The sequence below is a fragment of the Orcinus orca genome, chromosome 20 (genome assembly GCF_937001465.1).
Source record: "Orcinus orca chromosome 20, mOrcOrc1.1, whole genome shotgun sequence".
NCBI lineage: Eukaryota > Metazoa > Chordata > Mammalia > Artiodactyla > Delphinidae > Orcinus > Orcinus orca.
In genome coordinates this window covers 10,486,696-10,513,930 of record NC_064578.1, presented here as the reverse complement: position 1 = coordinate 10,513,930, position 27,235 = coordinate 10,486,696, and the positions used below count along the sequence as shown (strand labels likewise).

The window sequence follows — 27,235 nt, the reverse complement described above, 5'->3', positions numbered from 1 at the left end:
GACATGTCCCCATGACTATTTCTGTAGTATAATGAACTAAAAGTATCTTTACTGCCGCAAAACTTGGAAGAAAATAAACACATGCCTAAATGACCAGCGGATCCATTAGATAACTCGCAGTCCCTTTATGCATACAATCTACCATGGAGTAGCTATCAAATGTCTTTAACAAAAGCCTCGACAATGACTGGCCTTCGATTGAGCCCTCCTTAGAGTCAAGTACTACTCTAAGCTTTATACAAGATTTATCCTGTTGATTCTACCCAGGTCAGTAATAATCATTAGAGGAATGTCAATGAATCGCCCAACTGGTTTTCATATAAAGTGGTATATCAAGGGGTCACTTACTTGTGCCCTGACTCATGGGCGATGGTGAAGGCCAGGCCAAGTCCCGTGTCCTCATTGATGGTACAACTTCGGTACTTACTGCACATTCCACTGATGGGAGCAAACCCTGTTGAAAGAGCAATTTCAAACCCAAATTCAAAAGGAACACACACAGATACCTGATCATTTCTGATGCCCTCAAAATGTTCTGTACAGTTTTAGTTCAAAGGATTAATGTATTTTCTTTTTTTGGTAGAAAAACACTAAAGGTGTTTTACGCCTCTCTGTTCTCTCTAAATAGATAAGAGTAGGACTTAATACTTTCTTGCTTTTAAAAGATATTGTCATCAACTGACCCTCCTAACAACTGTATGAAGGCAGTATGAGTATTGTAATTCCCATTTTATATACAGGATGGATAGCAAGTCACAGGGTATTTATATGCCTGATCTAAGCTCATTATTTGGGTCAGAACAATTGCTAAAATGACAGCTAAACCAATGTAAAAAAGTCACTTAACGGTAGTATTAGCATCAAAGCTCAAGGTGTATTTTCTAAGAGAAAACAAGGTATATTTTCTAAGAGACGCACCCTCATTTTCTTCTAAAGCAGATAACATGGAAAAGCCTAAAGAGTGTTAGCAGATTAACTTTATTTTTCTCCTAGGAGCAGTTATAAAATCATTCCAGCCTGTTCTCGAGTTTATCTTGAACTACGTTATAGTGTTGAATGCCTTTCTTCCCAAGTGTGGGTCTTCATAACTAGGAGAACAAGGATATGTACCCAAGAGTATGAAATATATGCTTGTGAATTGACTGCTTCCACCTTGCTGCCATGATGTTAAGTGGGGTCATCTGGTAAACCTAACGTATAGGCAGGCAAACATCGTGCATGGCACCATCATCATCAATGCTAAATAAATGGCAGTTAAATACCATACACTGTCCTATATGCCTCGTGTACATCTACATGTGCATAATTATATATTAGAAACTGAGGCTCAGAAAGGTGAATTAATTTGCGCAAGATCTCACAGTCATAAACTCTAGACTCAGGATTTAAGTGCAGACATATTCGAAAGTCAACACCCATGTTCTTTGCAATAGGACATGCTGCTTTAAATAAGTGACTTGTACACCAGTTGTTAGGGTTATGTCCTGACATGACTGTACTTGTTTCTCCAAGCCTTTCCGTATATTTTGGTCTCTGACTGACTGATAAAACTACCTCTTCTCAGAATCCCTCTTCAAAACAGCAACAATGCACTGGGCTATCAAATGTCACTTTGCAAATTCCAAGCTCAGAATATGACTGAATGTATACCACCTCCATCATAAAAACCCAACCTATGGAACAATACCCCAAACGGTTGATTCTCAGTCATGCACCGTGTTTTGAAGACTGTGATTAATGGTGAACTATTAAAATAAACTTATTTCATAGGACATAATACAGGCATTACAGAGAATTTTTTTAACATCTTTATTGGAGTATAATCGCTTTACAATGGTGTGTTAGTTTCTGCTTTACAACAAAGTGAATCAGTTATACATATACATATGTTCCCATATATCTTCCCTCCCTCCCTCCCACCCTCCCTATCCCACCCCTCTAGGTGGTCACAAACCACCGAGCTGATTTCCCTGTGCTATGTGGCTGCTTCCCACTAGCTATCTATTTTACGTTTGGTAGTGTATATATGTCCATGCCACTCTCTCACTTTGTCACAGCTTACCCTTCCCCCTCCCCATATCCTCAAGTCCATTCTCTAGTAGGTCTGTGTCTTTATTCCTGTCTTGCCCCTAGGTTCTTCATGATCTTTTTTTTTTTCTTAGATTCCATATATATGTGTTAGCATACGGTATTTCTTTTTCTCTTTCTGACTTACTTCGCTCTGTATGACAGACTCTAGGTCCATCCACGTCTCTACAAATGACCCAATTTCGTTTCTTTTTATGGCTGAGTAATATTCCATTGTATATACGTGCCACCTCTTCTTTATCCATTCATCTGTCGATGGACACTTAGGTTGCTTCCATGTCCTGGCTACTGTAAATAGAGCTGCAATGAACATTTTGGCACATGACTCTTTCTGAATTATGGTTTTCTCAGAGTATATGCCCAGTAGTGGGATTGCTGGGTCGTATGGTAGTTCTATTTGTAGTTTTTTCAGGAACCTCCATACTGTTCTAAATAGTGCCTGTATCAGTTTACATTCCCACCAACAGTGCAAGAGGGTTCCCTTTTCTCCACACCCTCTCCAGCATTTATTGTTTCTAGATTTTTTGATGATGGCCATTCTGACCAGTGTGAGGTGATATCTCATTGTAGTTTTGATTTGCATTTCTCTAATGATTAATGATATTGAACATTATTTCATGTGTTTTTTGGCAATCTGTATATCTTCTTTGGAGAAATGTCTACTTAGGTCTTCTGCCCATTTTTGGATTGGGTTGTTTGTTTTTTTTGATATTGAGCTGCATGAGCTGCTTGTAAATTTTGGAGATTAATCCTTTGTCAGTTGCTTCATTTGCAAATATTTTCTCCCATTCTGAGGGTTGTCTTTTGGTCTTGTTTATGGTTTCCTTTGCTGTGCAAAAGCTTTTAAGTTTCATTAGGTCCCAACTGTTTATTTTTGTTTTTATTTCCATTTCTCTAGGAGGTGGGTCAAAAAGGATCTTGCTGTGATTTATGTCATAGAGTGTTCTGCCTATGTTTTCCTCTAAGAGTTTGATAGTGCCTGGCCTTACATTTAGGTCTTTAATCCATTTTGAGTTTATTTTTGTGTACGGTGTTAGGGAGTGTTCTAATCTCATACTTTTACATGTACCTGTCCAGCTTTCCCAGCACCACTTATTGAAGAGGCTGTCTTTTCTCCACTGTATATTCTTGCCTCCTTTATCAAAGATAAGGTGACCATATGTGCGTGGGTTTTTTCTCCACTGTATATTCTTTGCTCCTTTATCAAAGATAAGGTGACCATATGTGCGTGGGTTTATCTCTGGGCTTTCTATCCTGTTCCATTGATCTATATTTCTGTTTTTGTGCCAGTACCATACTATCTTGATTACTGTAGCTTTGTAGTATAGTCTGAAGTCAAGGAGCCTGATTCCTCCAGCTCCATTTTTCATTCTCAAGATTGCTTTGGCTATTTGGGGGTCTTTTGTGTTTCCATACAAATTGTGAAATTTTTTGTTCTAGTTCTGTGAAAAATGCCAGTGGTAGTTTGATAGGGATTGCATTGAATCTGTAGATTGCTTTGGGTAGTAGAGTCATTTTCACAATGTTGATTCTTCCAATCCAAGAACGTGGTATATCTCTCCATCTATCTGTATCATCTTTAATTTCTTTCATCAGTGTCTTATAATTTTCTGCATACAGGTCTTTTGTCTCCTTAGGTAGGTTTATTCCTAGATATTTTATTCTTTTTGTTGCAATGGTAAATGGGAGTGTTTTCTTAATTTCACTTTCAGATTTTTCATCATTAGTGTACAGGAATGCCAAAGATTTCTGTGCATTAATTTTGTATCCTGCTACTTTACCAATTACAGAGAATTTGAAAAATACAAAATATAAAAAATTCTAGAAGTCCAATCTACTTTTTTTTTAAACAAACTTATTTTATTTATTTATTTTTGGCTGTGTTGGGTCTTCGTTGCTGTGCGCGGGCTTTCTCTAGTTGCGGCATGCAGGCTTCTCATTGAGGCGGCTTCTCTTGTTGCGGAGCATGGGCTCTAGGCACTCGGGCTTCAGTAGTTGTGGCTCGCTGGCTCAGTCATCGTGGCTCGCGGGCTCTAGAGCACAGGGTCAGTAGTTGTGGCGCACGGGCTTAGTTGCTCCGCGGCATGTGGGATCTCCCTGGACCAGGGTTCGAACCCGTGTCCCTTGCATTGGCAGGTGGATTCTTAACCATTGTGCCACCAGGGAAGCCCATTAAAGTCTAATCTACTTTTATCTTTAAGATATTATGAAGGATTATAAAGCACTTCAAGGAAAAATATATTTTGAGGAAAAAATGGGAGTAAATCATGTAAACTTTTCTCAGTACCCCCAAATTTTTACCATCAATCTGGACTATCAGTTGTGTCTGAAAAATATGGTTCCCACTGCCTGTTTTAGTAAAGGAAGTTTTATTGGAACACAGCCATGCTCACTTGTTTACATACTGTCTTTTTCACTAATACAGCTGAAGTGAGTAGTTTCAACAGGGCTTATGTGACACACGCAAAGCCTAACATATTTACTGTCTTGCCCTTTACAGAAAACATTTGCCCACCCCGATCTAGATGAGCATCAATTCATTTCAAAACACTGTTGAATTCCTACTGTATGCAACAGACTATACTAGAAAATATAATATAGATGTGAAAGATAGAGTTCTAATTCACTGTGTTGTACAAATATGGAAGAGCTGAGTGCTTCAAAGTTCAAGTAACTTTCTAAAAGAAGCGTGCTACCTAGGGGCATAGTTGAATGCCACGGAGACCAGTCAAATTCTTTTCAGCTATCCAGTTCTGCCGTCAAGATGCTTATGGAATAACCTACAACTTGTGTAGTTACATGACAATTTATCTCATGCCTAAAGGATCAGCAAAAGGTTTAAAGAAAAACACAACAGGAATAAAGTAAAGGGGTTCCCATTCCACACTGAGTTCAGTTAAAAAGAACAATATTCAGCAGAGGGTACAATGAAGATACTCCACAATGTGCAGATTAAGTCTCCTTATTAAGAAACCTGAGGGCCACCCACCCAATGGAAAGTTTCCAGACTGTGTTTTTAGCTAACATGGGTGTGCATGAAGCATTTGCTCATATCATACCTAGAGTGTCACATGGTTCATTCTTCCAGGAACAGATATCAAATCCCGTGAGTAAGATGGCGTGGTCATGCCTCTTCCCATTCTTTCCAATGAGGGCAGACTGCCACTGACAAAAACTATTCAGAGATTGGTCCGCATGATGGTTGATCAATAATCCTCCCTATGGGAAACCCACACAAATTAAAGTGTGAATTTGTCACAGAGATGAGAATGTTGCATCATTCCATTTGTACAGGCACACACAGAAGCATCTTGTTTCTGGGGGAAGGGTCAGCAGAGGAAAACATTTGAGCTAAGGCTGGACATACTGGTGTTAAAAAAACAACTAAAAATATTTTGGGTAAATGCTCACAGTATTGCTAGTTACTACAGAGTTTCAGTAGTGGGCTTTACGACCAACTGTGTTTCTACAACAAATAAACTGGCATCAGTTAGAAACACCTTTGTTCATCTCACGCTGGTACCGTATTTATAGAACTGTTATTACTTTTAGAACATAATTATTAATTAATGGGGATAAAGTTCCATGGCTTCTTCAACAAAGCATGAGGACGGTAGGTACTGACCACAGCTTGTTTACCCCATGTCAAAATTTCCAGCCAAAGGCTCGGCACATCATAGGTTACAATCCGTCAACCAATAAAATGAAAGCTCGCTGAATGGATGAAGAAACAAATAGCCACAATATTCTAAAGGGTAAGAAAGGACCTAGTCTTCAAATAATTTTTATCAAAATGTTTTCTCAGAACTATTGACTTGGGTCAAAAGCGTTTTTAGGCAAAATCTTTAATTATCAGTGAATTAGGAGGTTGCTGTCTTTGAGTCCTTGGGCAAAGTGTGAGTGGTAGGTTAGACAGAAGGGTCTCCCGAACAACACACACCTTTTCTGCCCTTCCAAAATTCTAAGAATAATTTGATACGTTGTTAACCTCTGTAGCGCTATAGACCTGGGCAGTTAGGTTCATTTTTCTCTGGTCTCTGACTCTCTGCTTTGTCCATTCATTACTGGAGTTACAGATGGAGAGGAAAAGCCTCAGGGGACTTAAAAATAGTTGTATTGGTAATCCCCACCTCAGAAAATACAGTTTCAACATCAAAACGCTACAAAGCAGTAGGCGCCATGCAACTTAACACTTTATTATATGTTCTGTCTTGCATCTCACTGTAAGCAGGTCAAGGGCAGTTGAATATTCCTTGTTCAGTTTCTGTAGTACCTAAGGTGGTTGGTTTTGGGAGACAGTAGGTTTACCACCAGAATTTTCAGATGACTTATTTCCAGTATATTTTCAAAATACCCTTTGTACCTACCCAGCATCTCCAACTTGCAAAATCCAGCTAACTTTTAAAGCTCTTACCAAATGCACTTGCCTTGCGAAGCTTCCATAATATTTATATAACGTAATATCCATACTTTACTTTTGTATTCATATTATATATGCACATTTAATCATATTGGATATCACCGTATATTGAAAAATATATATTGCATATATATTTTGTATGTTTATATATAAATAATTATTTTGTGATGTTTTAGAATTTAAATGCACAACCCTATCAGATTGTACTTTCCTTGAGGGTAATTGGAAATTTTCCAATTTGAACTTCTAATGACAATGACATGGGTTGGCACACAGTAGGTGTTCAATAAGTGTATTCTGAATGGCAGGATGAATGATGAAGTAAATGAGGTTTGGCACTTACAGGTTCTTGTTCCAGAAGAATGAGGCTGACTACAACAATGTTTATATCACTTCCAATGGTCCCATCTTTAAAGAGGCTGGAAACCTGTTGGAACAAATTGAAATCAAACAATAGTGAAAGAAACAAAATTGGAAAATTTCCAAAACTGCCAGGGGAGATCAGACATATATACAAGCATGTATGTTTTGATTTTACCAAATACATGTAGGTATGAAGCCAATTTCCTCCAAATTTAATTTTTTTCAATAAAATCATGTGGCTACACCTGCTCTTCAACCCATGCGAGGGAATTCCATGATTCTTAGCTATCTTGGAGAGGCAGGGGGTTGGGGTCCTGATAATCTCCCTTACCATGTTCATGACCGTGAGAATGTACGTGGTGACGTTGGCCTTGCCATGCTTTTCCACCATTTTCTTATCTGCTACCACAAGGGTTTCCACGTTTAGGCCTTTGTGTGACTTTCCAGCTGATCTTCTGGGCCGCCCTGCGCTCCCGTATTCATCAAACATGAGATAGGTATCCTCTGTGGGAGGCTTAGGGGCATCTACAAGGAACAGAAGAGCATTTGGAGGGCTATCAGCAGAGATCTTCCAGGGGAGACAGACAGAAATCTAAACAAGGGGAGGAGAGAGACCATGTAACCAACACTTCACTCATCTCCTGATAAATGCCGCCACTGGTACCTGTCCTGGGGCTATGGACCTAATCTATGGTCAAGAGAGATTCTTTCAAAAGAAGGTTGGATGGATGGATGGATGGATGGATGGATGGATGGATGGATGGATGGACGGACGGACGGACGGACGGACGGACGGACGGACGGATGGACAAATGGATTCAGTAACTCAAAAATGTTCTTCTAAAGAGTCAAAGAAAACAAGCTACAATTGTAGTTGGAAGAGTGGGTCAAGAAAAATCAGTATGGTGGGAAGGAAATGCTCATTTTATTTTATTGCTAAGAAACTGCAGAAACAAGACATTATCCTTTGCTTCTGAATTCATTATCACACTTTGTACATTATTTTCTAAATAAAATTTAGAAATATGTATCCTGTAGAACACTGCCCATGTTCTTGTTTCATCAACACAAACTTTAATGTAGCACAAAATAAGTGCTCAATAAGGGCTCTTTGACCTGATATTAATTTAGCTGCTGGGGAGACAGCACAGTCAGAAGTGATATTTAAAATTAATACTTTGTAACAGATAAGGTACAGGCATGGATACTGGCCACAGTCTCTGAGCAGAGACCCGGAAGTACCCGTTGGATTAAGCACGACCCCTTTAGTTAATGGGCTGTGACAGATGCAAGGGTTGCTGGGAAGGAAAACGCATTTGAAAAGCTCAGGACAGTATGTACTACTAATATAGATATATTTTAATACTTTAACAACCGGTATAGTCATTATAGTGAAGTCAACGCTCCCCAGAGAGAAATTAAAACATCAAATCATTGAGAGTTAGATTTAAAACCTCAAGTACGCCATTTTGATAAATGACTCTGAGTTTGTTTCCTCATCAATGAAAAGAGTATAATATCCAACCATAAGGTTGCTCTAAAGATTAGCTTTTACATCTCATATCAAATACATATCACTGCCACTATAAATATCATTACTATCATTAATTAACGCCACTACTAGTATAAATTCATGCCAAATAGATGTTCTTTAAAAAGGATGTTTCAGTTACACCCAAATCCCCAAAACCAATTAAAATGGTAGAAAGAGTCTTGCATCTTCCTCCTGATCAGCACGGCAGGGATACCACTTCCTCTTCTCCGTGGACATCACCTGGCCACTCTGTCCAACTGGCTAGTCATGTGCTGCTTACGGCTCCTGAGACTTTGAAATGGGGCTGGCGCCACTGAAGGAACCAAATTTTTAATTTTATTGAATTTTTATTCATTTTGTTTTACACTTAAAAAGTAATATTTGTTTCAGCTGTTGAAAACCTTAAGCATATTTGGAACAGTCTGACTATGTAAGTCTACTTTTAAACTTGAACTTGAAATTTTATGAAATCGAGATACAGATGAAGTATTTCTGGTGAGAATTTATTGTCTGATTTGAAATTGTTCTCGAAGTGTTAAATAAATAGATTTCCAAAACTTAATATGAAAAAAGAATATAAAATACTTCATTTTAATTTGTTTTCATTGATTATATTGATGACATGTTGAGATATTTTGTATATACTGTGTTAAATATATTATTAATATTAATTTACCCATTTAAACATTTTTTAATGTGGGATTTAAAAAATGTAAAATTACATTTGGGGCAGGTGTTATATTTCTATTGGACACTGCTGGTCTGAAAAATGCAGACGGTTGGGCCCGGGTCACAAACCAAGTGCAAGGGTCCTTATGTTTCATCGCCACCTCCAATCAGGTGCCAGTATTCTTGTTAACTGGGAAGTCTTTCCCTCAAATCCTCAAAAGGAACACCCAACCACACCTGGGAATTCACCTGTGATTTCTTTCATCATTTGGAAGACTGGGTCCTTTTCTCACGGGTACAGAAACTAAAATAATATTGGGACCTTCGACTAAAAAGTAAAAGATGTTAAAAGAGGAAAATAAATCTTTCTAGTTTAACTTAGAAAAAATGATCACCCAGTTTTTGTCTGACAGGGATGATTTATGGTTCATCTCCAAGATTAATTTCAGTGGGGGCTTAGTGCAGCCCAATTTTAACCTGCAAAGTCAGCACACCCAGTGGCACTTGGGAAAACCTGTCGAGGGCCCAGAGAGGAACAGAACAAGAAAAAGTTTCCTTACATACATTTCTTGCGTCGTCCACAAAAATGCTGCTTTTGCAACCTTCCGTGGTGATGTTTTCTTTCTGGACTCCAAGATGTGTGGGGAGTGCGACTTGGGGGGTGACCAGCAGAGTTCCCGCTGGAGCTCAGGTAGCCATGGCAACGCTGGACCTTCTCCTCCGCCGTCCTTTTGTATAGCACGTGAGGATGGTGGCCTGCAGGGGAGCTGTAGTTGTGTTCCTGGGCCAGGAGCTGAGGTAATGGCGAGATGAGGAATTCATTTCTTCGTGTCCTTATGAGACCTGACTAAAAAGCCAAACACAAAGAAAACATTAAGGATACCGCGCATCCCTTTTTTGATGTGGTGATTTTCAGCAACCGTTTATCGGCTTCTTCCCATATGCAGGCACTGCGCTAAATGCTTGGCGTGTATCATGTCGTTTTATTTGCACCATGAGCCGTGGCAACTGTTATTACCCCCATTTTACAGATGAGAAAACTTAGGCTAAGATAGTAAGTAGGAAAGCTAGTACTGGCACCCAGAATTCTCCACCTACTGGAGCAGGGCTGTTAATTACTATTCCAGGCTGCCAGGCTTGATGTTTGGGACTCAAGGGCTAAGCCATGTCACATCCTGGGAGTCTCCACATCTAGGACATGGCAGACACTGTGGTAAACACAGGACAGAGTGATGAGCTGAAAAACAGCCCCACCCTGAAAGAGCTTATAGTGTAGACAGTGGAAACAAAGACATTCCATCTTGATTTCATAAGCGCTCGACAAAAGAAGTAGCAAGGATTGCAAAGTGAGAGATTATCGCTTATCTCCAAGGAGAGGTCTGGGGAATCAAATGGGTTGCACCATCACGAAGAGACATATCTGCTAAACTGAGAGGAAAGAGGGGACTGGGGCGAGCCCATCCAATCACAACGTCACTTTCAGGCTCATGGCACAATACGTCTATCTTTGTACCTGATATTTTGGCCACAGCACACCCCTGCCTTGTCCCCTGCACGCTTCGTGCTCTCTCTTCTCTGCATTTGGCTTAGAATTTCCCTGATCTCCAGGCGCTGCTATGGAAAGTGTAGTCTGTGGACCGGCAGCTCCAGCCTCAGCCGGGGGTCTGGTTAGAAATGTAGACTCTTAGGTCTCTCCCCAGACCTGCGGACTCAGAATCTACATTGTACGTAGATCCCGGGTGAATTATCTGCCTGTTAACGTTTGCAAAGCACTGACACAGGCCAGCAATTCTTAAACTTTGCTGAACATAGGAAACGCCTGCAGATCTAAATACACACACACACACACACACACACACACACACACACACACACACACACAGTCACTCACTCCCAGACAAAATCCCATACCATCAAAAACCAAATCTCTTGTGACTCATGTATCACAAATTTTTTTAACTGCTCCAAGGATGACACCAAAGTACAGAGTTTGTGACCCAGTGCTTCAGGTCCCACCTTCTTCATGTGCAAAATGGGGAGAATTCTTCCTGCCCTGACCACCTTTCAAGGGGAGATAAAATAACCATTGCAGAAGCCCTTTAAACACTCTCAATCCCAGCAGTTTGGATGACCGACAATAATGAGTGAGTGAATCAACCCACATTCACTGAGCGCCAGCGAGGTGCCAGGCATTTAGGTAACTGCGAGCACATAGCTGTGCAGGACATACGCACACACAGCATGCAGTTTACTGGGGAGCCAGACACGTAAATATTCAAGGACGTAAGGGGGTGTCAGGGTGAGGGCAGGTTACCAAGGGAACACAGAGGCGTGTGTGGGGTGGACGGGTGGCATCAGAGGGGCTGTCCCCAGACCTTATTTTAACCCTCTGTCATGATTCAGTTTCTCACTCCTAAAAGGAGTTCCAGAATGTGTGATGTGGTCCTGATTTTCCTTCCGCTTCAGAAGTCGGCTGCCTTCTTAAAGACTGTCTTATGAGGACTTCCCTGGCGGTCCAGTAGTTAAGACGTCGCGCTTCCACTGCAGGGGTCGCGGGTTCGATCCCTGGTCAGGGAACTAAGACCCTGCATGCCTCGTGGCGTGGCCAACCCCCCCCCCCCAAAACCAAGCCAAAACAAAACAAACAAACAAAAAAACAAAGACTGTCTTATGGCCTGCGGCACCAGCCTGATGCTTTCCTGCGTTCAGAAAACACACTGAGCATCTAATTCACAGCCCTGTTCTAGGCACTGGCACAAAGAGGCACAAAGTCACGAAGCAGTTCACATTCCTGCTATCATAGAGATGATGGGAGAATCAACTGGCAACAAAATTTAAAGAAGTCAAGTCTCACGATCCCAGAAATCCTGCCCACCCACCGTACCTTAGGCTGTACCTCAGAGCAGCCCGTCCCCCCCCCCACCAGCCCAGTGCCAGGCTGGCAGATACTTTCATCCTTCATTTGCACACTTGCCATTGAATCTTCCAAATCCCCCATCTTCTCCAATATGGTCTCCTGACATTGGCCAGTGTCCTCGGCCAACATGAATCAACTCACTTCATGCGCCCTGGTATTCATCTCAAATCCGAATCCCTTTTCCTGGCGCACGAATCTCTCCACCATCTGCTTACTCTGGAGGCTGGCAGCTGTGTCTGTCCCCTCTCCTTCATACCATCCTGAAGAGGACACGTCTTTGACTTTTTCTTTTTTCTTCTGGCTGTGTTGGGTCTTTGTTGCTGCGCGCAGGCTTCCTCTAGTTGCGGGGAGCAGGCGCTGCTCTTGGTTGCTGTGCGCGGGCTTCTCACTGTGGTGGCTTCTCTTGTTGCGGAGCACGGTCTCTAGGTACACAGGCTTCAGTAGTTGTGGCACACGGGCTCAGTAGCTGTGGTGCACGGGCTTAGCTGCTCCGCGGCACGTGTGATCTTCCCGGACCAGGGATCAAACCCGTGTCCCCTGCATTGGCAGACGGATTCTTAATCACTGCGCCACCGGGGAAGCCCCAGAGCATTTACTTTTATAAGGGAAAAGTCCATGTGTCGGGGGCCTCCCTCTTTTACCAGGAAGGAGAGGTTGACTAAATCTCTAGAAATTCTTATCAACTGAGAAGTTTCTGCCTTAAATCTGTGTCTGCGTAACAGCCATACCCTTGTTTACTGGGCTTTGCCTGATAGGCTCCCACGGCTAGAGATGGTATATAAGGGGGCGGGGATGGCTTCGGCCTCTTGGGGGAGTTACTCAGCTTGCCTAGGCATCTCCCGTGCACACAGGAGGTATACTTGTTACTAAATGTCTATTTGTTTTCTCCTGTTAATCTCTCCTTTATTACAGTTGGGGGCGTGGTCTTAGCCAAGAACCTAAAAGGGTAAAGAGAAAATTCCTTTCCTTGCCTACACACTCTTTTTTTTTTTCCTTAACATCTTTATTGGAGTATAATTGCTTTACAACAGCGTGCGTCAGTTTCTGCTGTTTAACAAAGTGAATCAGCTATACATATGCATATATCCTCATATCTCCTCCCTCTTGCGTCTTCCTCCCACCTTCCCTATCCCACCCCTCTAGGTGGTCACAAAGCACTGAGCTGATCTCCCCGTGCTATGCGGCTGCTTCCCACTAGCTAGATATTTTTCATTTGGTCGTGTATATATGTCCATGCCACTCTCTCACTTCGTCCCAGCTTACCCTTCCCCCTCCCCGTGTCCTCAAGTCCATTCTCTACGTCTGCGTCTTTATTCCTTGCCTACACACTCTTAACCGAGTTCACACACCCTTTTCCATTCCTCTGCCAACTTCTTCCTCCACAGACTCACTTGCTTGGCCTTCTGATGCTCTTTGCTTCGTCTTAGATTCAATACTGTCTTCCCAGAGAGACAGGACTCAGGATGCTGCTGAAAACTACCCTCTCCACTTCCCATATTTCAGGCCACAGTTTATTTGCTGTGTGTCCTACTTCAATGAAGGAAACAATGAAAATGCAAACTTCCCACCACGTCTGATGTCCAGTTTAAACGTCCAGTTGTACACTGGCATCCCTGGTGTATGCCACACATCACCAACCAATAAATAATTGGCTCTCATCCTACATACACTTGTGGAATAAGTGAACTGAAGAATCTCAGAGTGGAGGGGATGCTGAGGGCGGGCATGCCAGCACTCTCCTCCCTTCCCAGGCAGGGAAACCAGAACTGGGAAGTGACATGTTCAAATTCATAAAAACCTTGAACTCTTTCTATATTACAGATTTTGTAAGCAGATCGGTTATGGGGTCCCTGGAGAAAGAGAAGCAGGCATGGCTTTCTTGACACGAGAGAAGCCATTTTGGCCTAAGCCATTTTGTGATCTCAGCCTGGCCACCATGCTTGCCCTTGAACAGGTCTCAGTAGCCAATGATCTTAAGGGAACAAAGGAATGCAGGAACACAGGAAAGGCAGTCAAGTAACAGTGCAGTGATAAAGCAGGGTCCTAGTTCCTCCTCAAGGGATATACGTAATTTTTGTCTTTGAGTTCTGCAGGAACTAAGACCCCAACTCAGGTGGAGGATGGAATGATGACGTTGACCCTCCTGACTTCAATCAACTAAAGCTTGCACTCTGTCGACCCTGGCCCCCAATTCTGTGCTGAGTCCTTCTCTGCTCAAGCCCCTTCATGAATACGCATGTACCCTGAGCTTCAAACTTCCCCAATTGTGCTGTTCAGGGAGATGGTGCTTTGGGAAGCAGCATCTTCTCCAGTGTTCTCCTCACTTGCTGCAAGTAGTAATACCCCCTTCGCTTGGTTGTGTCTACTGGCTGGATACCCACCAAGAGGCGAATCCAGTTTTGGGGTAGCAGTGTGAAGGCAGGAGCCCTCCCTGTAATACCTTAGTTAAACTTCACAGCCACCCTGTGAACGACTCTCTGCTGGGAGCCCAGGTAGGATTCAGGCCCCCTTTCCCTGAGCAGGGCCCTCACGTCTAAGTCCGGCCTCCCAGTGCCCTCACCTCGCCAAGCTGCGGGAAGACAAAAGACCCCATTTACAATCCCCAGCAGACAGAGTGAACAGTTAAAGGGAAAAAAAAAAAAAGGGAATTATCCATGAAAGCGCTGCAGCCTTGCTAACTTCCTAACTTGGTTAAACTTATATCAACGGCTTAAGCCACTCAACTGCCTTAACTGGACTAACCGGTTTAGAAGCTTTCTCTTTCCTCGTTATTTCTGGAGAACCGTAGGCAACGCAAATGCAGAGTGACAACTTCTGCATCAAGAAAGCAATAAAAAAAAAATGGGCATCTTATATTGGGACAACACATGGGGCCCAAACAACCCTTTGTATTACAGTTTAGGGCAACAAGGACAAAGCTTCAGAAAAGTTCTTTACAGCAAAACCAGCATTTTACAGGGCTCGATATTAAGGAAGAAAAATCTTCTTTTGGGGGGTTTGGTTTGATGGAAAACAGTGGAGTCTAACCAAAAATACATTTTATAGTTTAAAAATATAAACCCAGTACCTCTAAAAGGAACCATCTGTTTAACTGTAGAGTGTATGAAGCGTTTTGAGTGACTGAACACAGGTGACATTCTGACAAAACGTGGCTTGGAAGATGGATCTGTGGTCCCATGGGCTTCCAACTAAATGGGAGAAGCAGGGATGAAACAAGTAATGATCACAACTGGGTAGGAAATATTCCTTTGTGTCAAGTATGAAGGAAAACAAGCAGGGTTCTACGAGAGAAAATAACAGAAAGAGTGAGGGGAGAGGGGAGACTGATTTTGGAAGGTTTTTAGGAAAAAAAAATTTTTAATTGAAATATAGTTGACTTACAGTGCTTCAGGTATACAGCAAAGTGATTCAGTTATATATATACACACTCACACTCATATATATGTACATACATATTCTTACCATGTTCTTTTCTATTATGGTTTATTATAGCAGATTAAATATAGTTCCCTGGGCTATATAGTAGGACCTTGTTGTTTATCTATTTTATATATAGTAGTGTGTATCTGCTAATCCAAAACTCCTAATTTATCCCTCCCCCACCCCCTTTCCCCTTCGGTAACCATAAGTTTGTTTTTGGAATTTTTTTTTTTTTTTGGTGATACGCGGGCCTCTCACTGTTATGGCTTCTCCCACTGTGGAGCACAGGCTCCGAATGTGCAGGCTCAGCGGCCATGGCTCACGGGCCCAGCCGCTCTGCGGCATGTGGGATCTTCCCAGACCGGGCACGAACCCGCGTCCCCCGCATCGACAGGCGGACTCTCAACCACTGCGCCACCAGGGAAGCCCTGTTTTCGAAAGTTTTTTTGAGGACAGGTATTTTCACAGAGACCAGAAGCCCTCTCTTGGTTCATGCAGGGGGAACCTAGAAAGAACTATGAGGTGGACAGCTCAGAACTGAGGACAGGAGAAGCTGGCCAGGCAGAGGAGGCTGGTGGAGACCTAGAGGTCCGCTCAGCAGAGGCTGCAGCGTGAGGACACCCTTAGGCGTCCCCTAGGCTAGAAGGACAGGAAAGGCCCCAGGTCCATGGAGATGTGGGTGCAAAAATGTGGGTGCAATGGAGATGTGGGTGCAATAAGATGTGGGTGCAATAAGAATTGGATTAAGGCAGTCAAAAGGTACAAACTTCCAGTTATAAGATTAATAGGTACCAGGGATGTAATGTACAACATATAAATATAATTAACACTGCTGTATGTTATCTATATGCAATAAGCTGAGAGCTGCTCCCAGCTCCCCTTCTGGACCGAATATTGTTCCCACGTGTTCAACCTTTTCCATCAATATGGTTCAATCCCTTCCAATCAATATGGTTCAATCTCTTCCAATCAATATAGTTCAATCTCTTCCAGTTTGAAGACCTAGAAATTCAGTCCTGTAGTTCAGCTGCTAAGTTTAAAAATTCAATGGATAATGACCAAGAGTCAATAATATATTCAGATCAGATTTTTTCCATTTTATGCTTTTAAAAAGGAGATACTGTAAGAGAATATGTCTTATTTGTTAGCAGTTGTTTCCTATTTTAGATTTCAATGGCCTAAAGTTTTCTCAAAGGACTCATGTCAGGTACAAAACAGACTTCAAGAAATTTCCCTCAATTTCCATTTAAAACTCCCTCCCTATAGGTCATATTTGAACTCTATCAAAGGCTTTAGATTTAACAGAAAAATGGAGACTGCAGATTCTAGAAACAGTTGATGAATTAAATGCTGGTATGAAGGCACAATTTTTTTCCAAAAGTTCGGAGTTGGGCTTCCCTGGTGGCGCACTGGTTGAGAGTCTGCCTGCTGATGCAGGCGACACGGGTTCGTGCCCCGGTCCGGGAAGATCCCACATGCCGCGGAGCGGCTGGGCCCGTGAGCCGTGGCCGCTGAGCCTGCGCGTCCCGGAGCCTGTGATCCGCAACGGGAGAGGCCACAACAGTGAGAAGCCCGCGTACCGCCAAAAAAAAAAAAAAAAAAAAGTTCGGAGTGAACAACCTTAAAGATCAATGAAAATTAGGACAAGACAAGCTCCCTGAAAGCAGGGTCTGTGTGTTACGTGACTTGTATCCCAACATTTACACACATTAAATAATCAAAAACCAAAGACTTAATGGGTTAATGAGGTTTGTTAAAAATGAAGCGGAACTTCAAATGAAATAATAATTGAAAAAGAACTCCACAGGCAGTATCATTAATCTATTTCTATTTTTAGTAAGGACTAACTGACAGAACAACAAAGTAGCCCCCGTGAGGCTGGCTGGAGAAGTAATGGCAAAGACATATACTTGCGGTTATCAATAATCAAATTATTTTTCACTTTAAAAATTTTTAACGTATCTCCAGCTACAGCAACATAAAAATACTGTGACTTCATTGAAGACATCACTTTCTTTTACGACAACATGGATGGACCTAGAGGGTACTATGCTAAGTGGGATAAGTCAGATAGAGAAAGACAAACACCGTATGGTCTCACTTACATGTGAAATCTGAAAAACAAATGAACAAACATAATACAACAGAAACAGAGTCACAAATACAGAGGACAGGTGGTTGCCAAGCGGAGGGGGAGAGAAATATGTGAGGGCTATTAAGAGGCACAGACTTCCAGTTACTAAATAAATGAGTTGTGGGTATGAAAAGTACAGTCTGGGGAATATATAGTCAGTAATTATGTAATATCTTTGTATGGTGAGGGATGATAACTAGTCTTATTGTGCTGATCATTTTGAAATGTATAGAAATACTGAATCACTGTTGTGCACCAGGAACTAACATAGTGTTGTAGGTCAGTTTTACTTCAAAAACAAATTCATAAAGAAAGAGATCCAATGAGTGGTTAACAGAGGCAAGGGGTTGGGGGGAGGAAGAATTGGATTAAGGCAGTCAAAAGGTACAAACTTCCAGTTATAAGATAAATAGGTACCAGGGATGTAATGTACAACATATAAATATAATTAACACTGCTGTATGTTATCTATGAAAATTGTTGAGAGTAAATCTGAAGAGTTCTCATCACAAAGGAAAAATCTTTTTCTATTTCTTTAATTTTGTTTCTATATGAGATGATAGATGTTCACTAAACTTACTGTGGTAATCATTTCATGACGTATTAAGTCGAACTATTATGGTTTACATTTTAAACTTTTGCAGTTCTGTATGTCAATTATATCTCAATAAAACTGGCAGGAAAAAAATAAACAACTACTTTAACTCCCAGTGGGACGGGAGAGGTGAAGACATCACATTCTTACAAAAAACAAAAACAAAAACAAAAAACCCACTCTTTTGTCTAAATAATAGTACTAAATAATAATTAATTTGTTGTCCAACATATATGAGGACACTCCAAAGGAGAAATCTCAGTTCAGAATAAGCAAAAAGCTTAAGAAATGTCATCAGTATGAAACAAAATTCCACCGTCCAGGGGTTCGGGAAGGAGAAAAAGAAAGCATCAGAGAAATGAAAGACCAGGAAGTAAGGAAAAGTCCGAGAAAGACTTCAACTGAGGAAAACCATCGGCAATAGAATATTTTAGGATTTTGCGAAGAAGGAACAAATATTATCAAGGTAAAATGGAATGGTACAAGGACAATACATTAGGGAAGCACTCAATATAAAAATGAAAGTTTAGAGGCAAAATTTAAGCTCTGCCGCTTGGTAGCTGGGCTTAAGCATTCTGAACTTCTGTGCGCTTTTATCCCCCTTCTTTTTCCCATCTGTGAAATGGGAATAAATGTATCCCGACCTTGGGGGTTTCTCATTGGTTAAATAAATGAATACTTATCAGGTACTGTGCTTAGCTGTGTATTGCTCAGTAAATGCTAACATAAAAAATAGAGCCATAATGACTGCTAAAAAGAAAATTAGGGACTTGAGAGTATATTAAAAAACAAACAAAACAGGTTCCAGGTGAAAAACATGTGGAACCATTTCCAGTCCCATGATCAGAGAAGAGACAAAATCTGATAAAATTTTGCCAAGAGCATGTGGACCCTGCTAACACCCTCAGTTCTCTATAAAGTATGTAATTCTAAGAAACTGAAATCGAATTTTTTTGCCACATGCATCTACACATGCAGAGCTGGATTAACGGACAACAGGCCCTTACACGTGGAATGTGTGTTCAGGATTCCCTATTCCCGTCAAAGGGGGAAAAAAATCTCATATGCTGGGAGAAAAAACCCAAACATATGTATGTCAACAAAAATCTAGCATTTCTCATCCATTCATTGATGTTAATATGAACATCAATGGGACTCACACTACAAATACGATTTAGAGGGGAATTTATGTTTTCCAGAGTCATATACATGGTGATCTTTCTTCAAAAAACTGTAAAGCCCAGTCCATAAACATTTAATCAGATACCATCAATATCCCCAAATTCCTCACAGCCTGGCGAGAGAGGAGGGGGTATGATGCTAATAAGAGCCACAAGGTATTTTCAGTCCTGTGATGGTTAAGTGCCCCTTTCAGCTTTTCTCTTATCTCCTGAGGAAGTTTACATACCTCTCAAGAACAAACCTCTCATTTTCCAAGTCCCTGATTTGTAAAACGACAATAGTAATAGCACTTCCCTTATCGCGTTTTTAGAGAATTAAGTGAGTTCATACTTTTAAAGTGCTAAGAACAGCTCTTGGCAAGAAAACATTCAAAATGTGTTTATTGTTGTTATAATTATTATATCTGATTATTTGAGGGAACAGAGCAGAGAAGCCGGGCCTTGTTCTAACAGTGTGTATTAAAATTCTCCCCTTCAATTGGACCTGAAATTCTGGGAAGTGGCATCAGTGTTCTGTTATTGAGAAAAACAGTGAAAGGACTGAACAAGGCTTTAAGACCTGAAAAGAGACATATTAATGAAATTCTTGCAAACATAACTGAAGGTATTTAAAGACAGAGGTGAAATCATGAATTTTTCTACCTTGGAGAATTGCTGGAATTCTAGGTTTTGGTTTCAACTTGGTGGTTGGTTTTGATGGGGATGGGAAAGAGAGATGGGCGATGAAATCACGGACTGCTCCTCTACAGATCCTTTTTGTGCCCATCAACTTCTCCTCCACAATGTTCTTTAGTTAAATTAAGTCTATGCTTAGTCCCTTCTGAAAACCCAACCTCGTACCCACCTGCCCTCCTTGAAAAGAGACAATGTCATGGAGAAAAGGATGCTTTTGATCAGCCTTAAAGACTAGATGGATGGTTGCTGCTGGGAGAGAAAAAAGAAAAAAGCAAAGTGGACTTTCTGGAGTATAGGGTAGAATGCACCAGAACTGTGGACTAGCGTTCTCACGTTACAAGCTGGCCATCTGTTCAGATGGGACAGGTAAGGGCCCACCTCCTCCCAGTGAACACCTGAGCAGATCACTCCAAGCCATTCAAGAGATGCTCACTGAGCGCTATGCCTGTGGTACACGCAGCTGCATCACTGGGCAAAGATGATTTACCCAGATGACCCCTGACCTCAGCCAGGCAGGTAGAGCCTCCCTGTACTCTCAGTCCCTGTGGCTTTCTGAATCACACTGATAATGATGGATTTGAAAAAAGGTCCAAAAATCTTGCTGCAGGAGCTCTTAGAAATGCCTGGCTTTTTTCCTTCCTAGCCAGGGATTGACTACTTCTTCAAATACTCCAGTAGGCTCAAAATAAATCATCCTTTTCTTTCACTTACAGTAACCAAATCTGGCTCCCAAATAATACTAACTAAGACGGCTTTGACCGTATGCAATTGTTTATGCTACTGACTCAAAGATGAAACGACTCAGCCCCTTTCTTCAAAGCATTTCAACCATAACCATCTTTACTGGTAAAGATTATGCCATTCAAGCAGCTCTAAAGAGATATTCATAACATGCTGACGAAACTTTTTTATTTGGCGAATTAACAATCTAGTGAAATAAACACTTAATGACTTCCACAGTCCAAATCTCATGAGACCAGAATACAGTGGTTCACAACTCAACATGGGGATGAGAGGTGTATGACAATTCTGTCCAACTCATCCGTGTGCCCATTCTCAGAAGGGCAAATACCTCTAAGAAACTATTTTTTAAAAACAATTTATTAACATCAAAATGGTTGACATATTTACCCTGGCCTAACTGTATACATTTTAGTATTAATTTCTAAAAAATTAAATGCACACATGCTCAAAAATGCACTCAGTTTGTATAAGCAGTCACAATCTATGGTTCAACATTTAGAAATTAATCCAAGTGGTTTAAACATGATCCGTAGGTGTTGGGGAGTCTCTCTCCTTCTCTCTCTCTCTACCTTCCTATACTGCTCCATCTGGAGGAACAGTTCCTGATTTCCTACGTACCAGACTCTGTGCAAAGCATTGTACCTGCAAACTCTCATCTCACCCCTAGAGCAGTTCCATTTGATGGGTACGTTTATTTACCTCTCGATATTCCACGGCTGTCTGAGTCCACAGCCTTCCCTCACTCTTAAACACACATCCTGCTAGGAGTCAAGAAAAGTTCCAGAAACACTGTCATTGAAATTTGCTAGGAGGGCAGAACTTAGATGTTCATACACACACACACACACACACACACACACACACAGGTAAATATGTGAAGTGATGGATGTATTAATTCAATGAAGGGAATCCTTTGAGTGCATATACAAGTCATGACATTGCATGTTTTAAATATCTTATGTGAATGAAAAATGTTGCCTGCCATGTCAGTAAACAAAGGATGCTGTAGCCATCCAGCCATCACATGACAGCCGCCCCCATGGTGAGCCCTGAGGAAACTCAGGATGGAAACAGGACCCCCGCCATCAAGCAGTCAGCCACTGTAGCCACCCCCAGTGATACCCCCTGAGGAGACTTGATGAAAAAGCACAGGATGCTGGCCCCAGATAGCTGAGGTGCACATCAAAGGAAAGATTTCAAGGAGCCCAGACTCTTGCATCTCCCCATACACAGAAAAGCGCTAAATTCCTTAACTCACGATGTCTGGTTTTCTTTAATTAATAGTCATCTTCTGATGTTCCGTCTACCTGGTCTTTGTTGCAAAAACTCCTATATATCCAGGCTCCTCTCTGACCTCTTTGGGACAATCTCTCAGAGTGATCTGATATGCTGTGTCCCCAGCTTAAGTCCTCAGTTTTGTCCGCCAAATAAAACATAATTCTCAACTTATAGGTTGTGCAATTTTTTTTTCAGTTTATGCTTACATTTCTATTTGTCAATTGTACCTCAATAAAGCTAAATAAGAAAGGAAAAGAAAGATTCCAGAGAGGATATAACTTCCTGCAGGGCGTAGGGTAGCAGCACAAACTGACTCTTAAGAACAAAACACTTCCAGGCACGCTTAACCTAGGTCCTAACTCCCTGTCAATTACTTTTTACTTCCATTTCAGAGGGACCTGAAGGACACAGAGAGATGGCCACAAACTCAGACCTTCCAGAAATGGAGGCTGGAAGCTGGAGGCAAGTGGCACTAAAATCAGAGACTCATCTTTTTGGCTTCTCCTCTCCATTTTCACCCCAAAGAGAGGGTGCTGAACAGTATTCACTGAGAGAGCATCTCCACGGATCTGGAGAAAACTGGCTCAACCTTCAAATGTGGCCTCACTGGACAGGCCTATCTAGCTCTAATTACACCCTGCAGTGCTGTGGTTTGCTCTCTTCTAGTGCACTGCAAGTACTCTGCGAGCAGTGCTGGGCTCTTCTGCTTTGCAACAGCTATGTCACACCCTGGACGTCATAGGCAACTCGTACGTCTTTGGGAGAGATCTACACAGAGTAATAAGGAAGAGAAAGCATATCTTCCCAGCCCCTCAGACAGCCAGCTATACCCTGACCATCAACACGAAAGACAGATGTCAAAGCTACATGACCCTTACAAGCAGTGCCGTCATGAAGATTTTCTCATCTAGGAAAGACTAAGGTAGGAGCCATCTGACAGCTTTGTGTCACATGATCCTCTGCTCCAGCTCCCTCTCAAGAATCAGATCATTTCAAAGGGAGCTTAAGGAAGGATGTCATTTGGAAAACACGTGACTGCTGTAACGGCTGTTGGTTCATTGTGAGTGACCAAGTAGAGACAGCTAGCATGTCTGGATTTAAGAGAAACCAGATGTGCCACAAACTTCACACGGGACCATGCAGCCAGCCTTTCCCCCAGATCATTGGAGGCTTTGGTGCTGTGTCTGCTAATAACAGTCTGTCACATGTCAGCAACCTCTGGAAGACGGGGGACGGGATGTGCTAAATGTCTGGGAGGAGATGTTCAGAACTAATATCCAAGTTGCTTTTTTTAATGTCAATTTCAGAATCTAAATCTGGGCTCCCAACCTCACTATCCCATCTTCTTCAAACAGTGTCCTACAGAACGCAGAACTACACGATTCACAGTGCTGACAACATCGAGGTGCGAGGGACCTCTGAGCTCCAAACTCTGTCCTTCTGCGTTCTCACTCCAGCTTAGTCCTGTATCACCCCAGGTGGAGAATAAAGAAGTGACCTCCTATCTCATCTCTCTGTTGGCAGTCCCCACCCTCTTCTGCTCCAAAATTACTTTTCTAAAGCATCACTTTGAACAGGTCACATTCATGCTGTATTATCACAAGATGAGCGCCAGAACAAGAAATGTGGATTTCAAACCACTTTGAAGCCCAGTCCCCGGTAGCCTTTCTATCCACCTTCTACCCTCTTTTACTGAACTCCAGGTACGTTGGCTCCATTGTTGTTCCATTAGCAGGACAGCCAACCCATGCAAGGAACTCGGTGATTGCTGTTTTGTGTGTCTAGAACGTTCTTCTCCCAAATACTTCATTTAGATTTCTGCCCAAAGGCGACCTCTTTGAACCATACTATAAAAATAAGGCAGACCTTGTCACTCTCCATCTCAATCAGCTTTATTTTTCTGTACAGCCCTTATCCCTACTTGACGGTCCATCGTGTAGCTGTTTGCTTATGTGTTTATTGTCTGTTACTCCTGTTAGCTCCCTAAAGGGCTTGTCTCTCTCTTGCTCATTTTCATATGGTCGGCGTTTGGCACATGGTAGGTGCTCTGTAAATATTTGTGGAACTAATTAATGAGCTAGGAACAAGGAAACATGCTTGGTACGAAGGGAGACAAAAAGACACCGAAGCCTGCACTTAAGGATGCTTCTACAACAGGAGACAAACATATAACCAACTAATCAGACATACTGTACCTTTTTCCAGATTCATCTGATTTGCCTATCTCTGGTGTAGGCTTCTCCACCATCCTGCAATGAATGAGGGAATACACAAAATTTTGGGCGAGTGCAAAGTCAGGGCACACCACCTCTTGAGGATAATATTCTAACTCTTGTACAGTGAGGGACAACTGACGGTTTTGAAGGAAAAAGCCCTAAGAATCGATCTATGGAATAGAAAACTGGTTGGACCCAAGTTGTTGGGACTCTCTGCCTCCTGTTAACGGTGAAAGATAAACTGTTTAGACACTTTGTATTCTGCCTGGCATTATTGGGAAATATGTCAAAAATTTAGAGAAGAAAAGAAAATTACATAATGAGCATATATTAACTGACATCTAGTTTGTCAATTCTTACTATGCACCATCTTTGGCTTCAGGTTTCTTTTTTAAAAGAGCCTAAATATTACTAGCTAGAGGTATTCAAGTATTGAAACCTAAACTCTCAGTGTCAATTAAGATGAATACTTCATATAAGGTTAGTATCCCTGGTTATCAAAATTCTAACTGCTCACTATCGGAAAATAATTAATACATTATTGGTATCACTTGCTATTTAAATTCTCACTATCCAAATTTCTTTGGTTTCTGGGTTTGGAGAGTAGAGTATTTATGTAGTTGGCACTTAATACATGTTTGCTGAAAGTAGTGATTTTCCTACAACGAAGACTTGATGTGGGTCTTATGATTCAGCTGGAGCTGTACAAATAGTGTCTGCTGTATTTACAAGATAGTGGAGCGACCGTTTTTGGAATAAGTGATCTCCTCCATGCTCAAGGAGGCTGTCTGCTGATGCACAGCATCAGGAAGACACATGTTTTTACTTGTTTCTGTAGTGGTGATGGTTTATGTCAAACTCTCCACCCCACCTTTCCCCACCTCCCTTGGAACTGACAGCATTCATTTGTTAAAAAGACAGCTGGAGCTGGAAGCCATGCCGGTAACCAGCTGTTAGTGATGTGATGACGTCCGCCACGTGGTGGCATCCCATTGGGCGGCCACACAGAGGCTGGATGATTGACTGGACTTCCCAAGTTTTCCCAGGGGTGGGGTGTGAGAGCCAGAGACACCATATTGGAAACGCCTGGTCCCAATTTTCCTCAGTTATTTATCTTCTCCTTTCCCTCCTCACCCCCTGCCTTAAGGTAAAACCAAGGAAAATAATCACGGGATTATGGGGTGTTAGCAATTGTGTATTTCACCCCCCTGATTTTACAGAGAAAGGAAATGGGATCAAGGGAGAACAAAGGAGGTACCCAGCGTCTCACAACTGATGAGCAGCAGATGGTTTAGTTTCTCGTATACTTAATGAAGAGACTGGAGTTGATTTAAGGGCCCTTCCACATCTGACGTTCTTTTCTTTTTATCAGTTGGTATGACACGCAGGTAACTTAACTGTGATGCCAAATACAATTTCCGCACAGGATAGCAAACTCGCTTGAGAGCGTGGTACACACATAGCAAGGAACGTTATTCGTTGATTGTGTCGCCTAATAGCAGAGCCCTTTTAGAGCCCTGAGGTCCGATCTTCAACCCAGCTGAACACCCAGCTTAGAGATGAAGACACGTGTACCCAACTCTGCCCTTCTAGAGTCTGAATGCCTAGGGTTTCAAAACCAATCTTCTAGAACAGAGACTACAAACTGATGCCTCCAGGCCCAACCTGGCCCTCAGTAGGATTCTTTCCCCCCCCGGCTTTACTGAGGTATAATTGACAAATAAAAATTGTTTATCTTTAAGATGTACAACACGATGTTTTGATATACAAATACACTGTGAGATGATTACCAAAATCAAGCTAGCTAACATACCCATCATGTCACAGAGTTCCCATACATTTTGTGTATGTGCTGAGAACACTTAAGATTTACTCTCTTAGCAAATGTTAAGTTTACAATCCAGTACTATTAACTATAGTCACCAGGCTGTACATTAGGTCCCCGGAACTTATTCATCTGGCCTGAGTACCCTCTGACGAAGATCTTTGCATTTCCCCTCCTGTCCCTGGCAACCACCGTTCTATTCTCTGATTCTATGAGTGTGACTTTTTTAGATTCCACACATAAGTGACATCATACGGTGTTTGTCCTTCTGTATCTGGCTTATTTCATTTAGCATAATGTCCTCCAGGTTTATCTATGTGGTTGCAAATGACAGGGGATTTCCTTCCCTTTTATGGCGGAGTGATATTCCATTGCATGCGCACGTGTGTGCGTGTGTATTTTCTTTATCCACTCATCCACTGATGGGCACTTCAGTTGATCCCACATCTTGGCTACCGCGAATACTGCTGCAGTAAACATGGGAGTGTAGACATCTCTTTGAGATCCTCGTTTCATTCCCTTCAGATATATACCCAGAAGTGCAATTACTGGATCATATGGTAGCTCTGTTTTTTGAAAAAATTCCATATTGTTTTCCTTAGTGACGGTACGTTCCCAGCAACAGTATTCTTTTCCTCCACGTGCTTTCCAACACTTGTTATCTCTTGTCTTTTTGAGAATATCCATCCTAACAGGTGTGAGGTGATACCTCATTGTTTTGAGTTGCTTTTCCTTGATGGGTGATGTTGAGTCTTTTTTCCATAGCCCTGTTGGCCACGTGTATGTCTTCTTTTGAGAAATGTCTATTCAGGTCCTTTGCCCATTTTTTCATCAGGATATATGTTTTCTTGCTATTGAGTTGCTTACATATTTTGCATATTAACCAATTATCAGATGTACGTGGTACAGATATTTTCTTTCATTCTGTAAATTGTCTCTTCACTTTTTCCATTATTTCCTTGGCCGTACAGAAGCTTTTCAGTTTGATGCAGTTTCACTTGTCTGTTTTTGCCTTTTTTGCCTGTGCTTTTGGGGTCATATACAAAAATTCATGGCCCAGAGCGATGTCAAGGAGCATTTTACCTGTATTCTCTTCTAGTAGTTTTACAGTTTCTGGTCTTATTTTTAGGTCTTTAATTTATTTAGGTTCACTTTTGTGAAGATATTTCCATTCAT

The 27,235-nt window shown here is 41.7% G+C and overlaps 1 protein-coding gene across 1 annotated transcript in view; it reads right to left on the bottom strand.

The window, feature by feature from the left end:
* ADAMTS18 (ADAM metallopeptidase with thrombospondin type 1 motif 18) overlaps window positions 1-27,235 on the bottom strand; it is a 157,645-nt gene that overhangs the window by 73,568 nt on the left and 56,842 nt on the right. The window contains exons 3-7 of the mRNA XM_033406432.2: window positions 9,639-9,921; window positions 7,203-7,396; window positions 6,852-6,935; window positions 5,148-5,307; window positions 349-454 (exon numbers count right to left, since the gene is read on the bottom strand). Coding sequence (XP_033262323.1) covers window positions 349-454; window positions 5,148-5,307; window positions 6,852-6,935; window positions 7,203-7,396; window positions 9,639-9,921 — 827 coding nt within the window. The remainder of the gene's footprint in view (window positions 1-348; window positions 455-5,147; window positions 5,308-6,851; window positions 6,936-7,202; window positions 7,397-9,638; window positions 9,922-27,235) is intronic.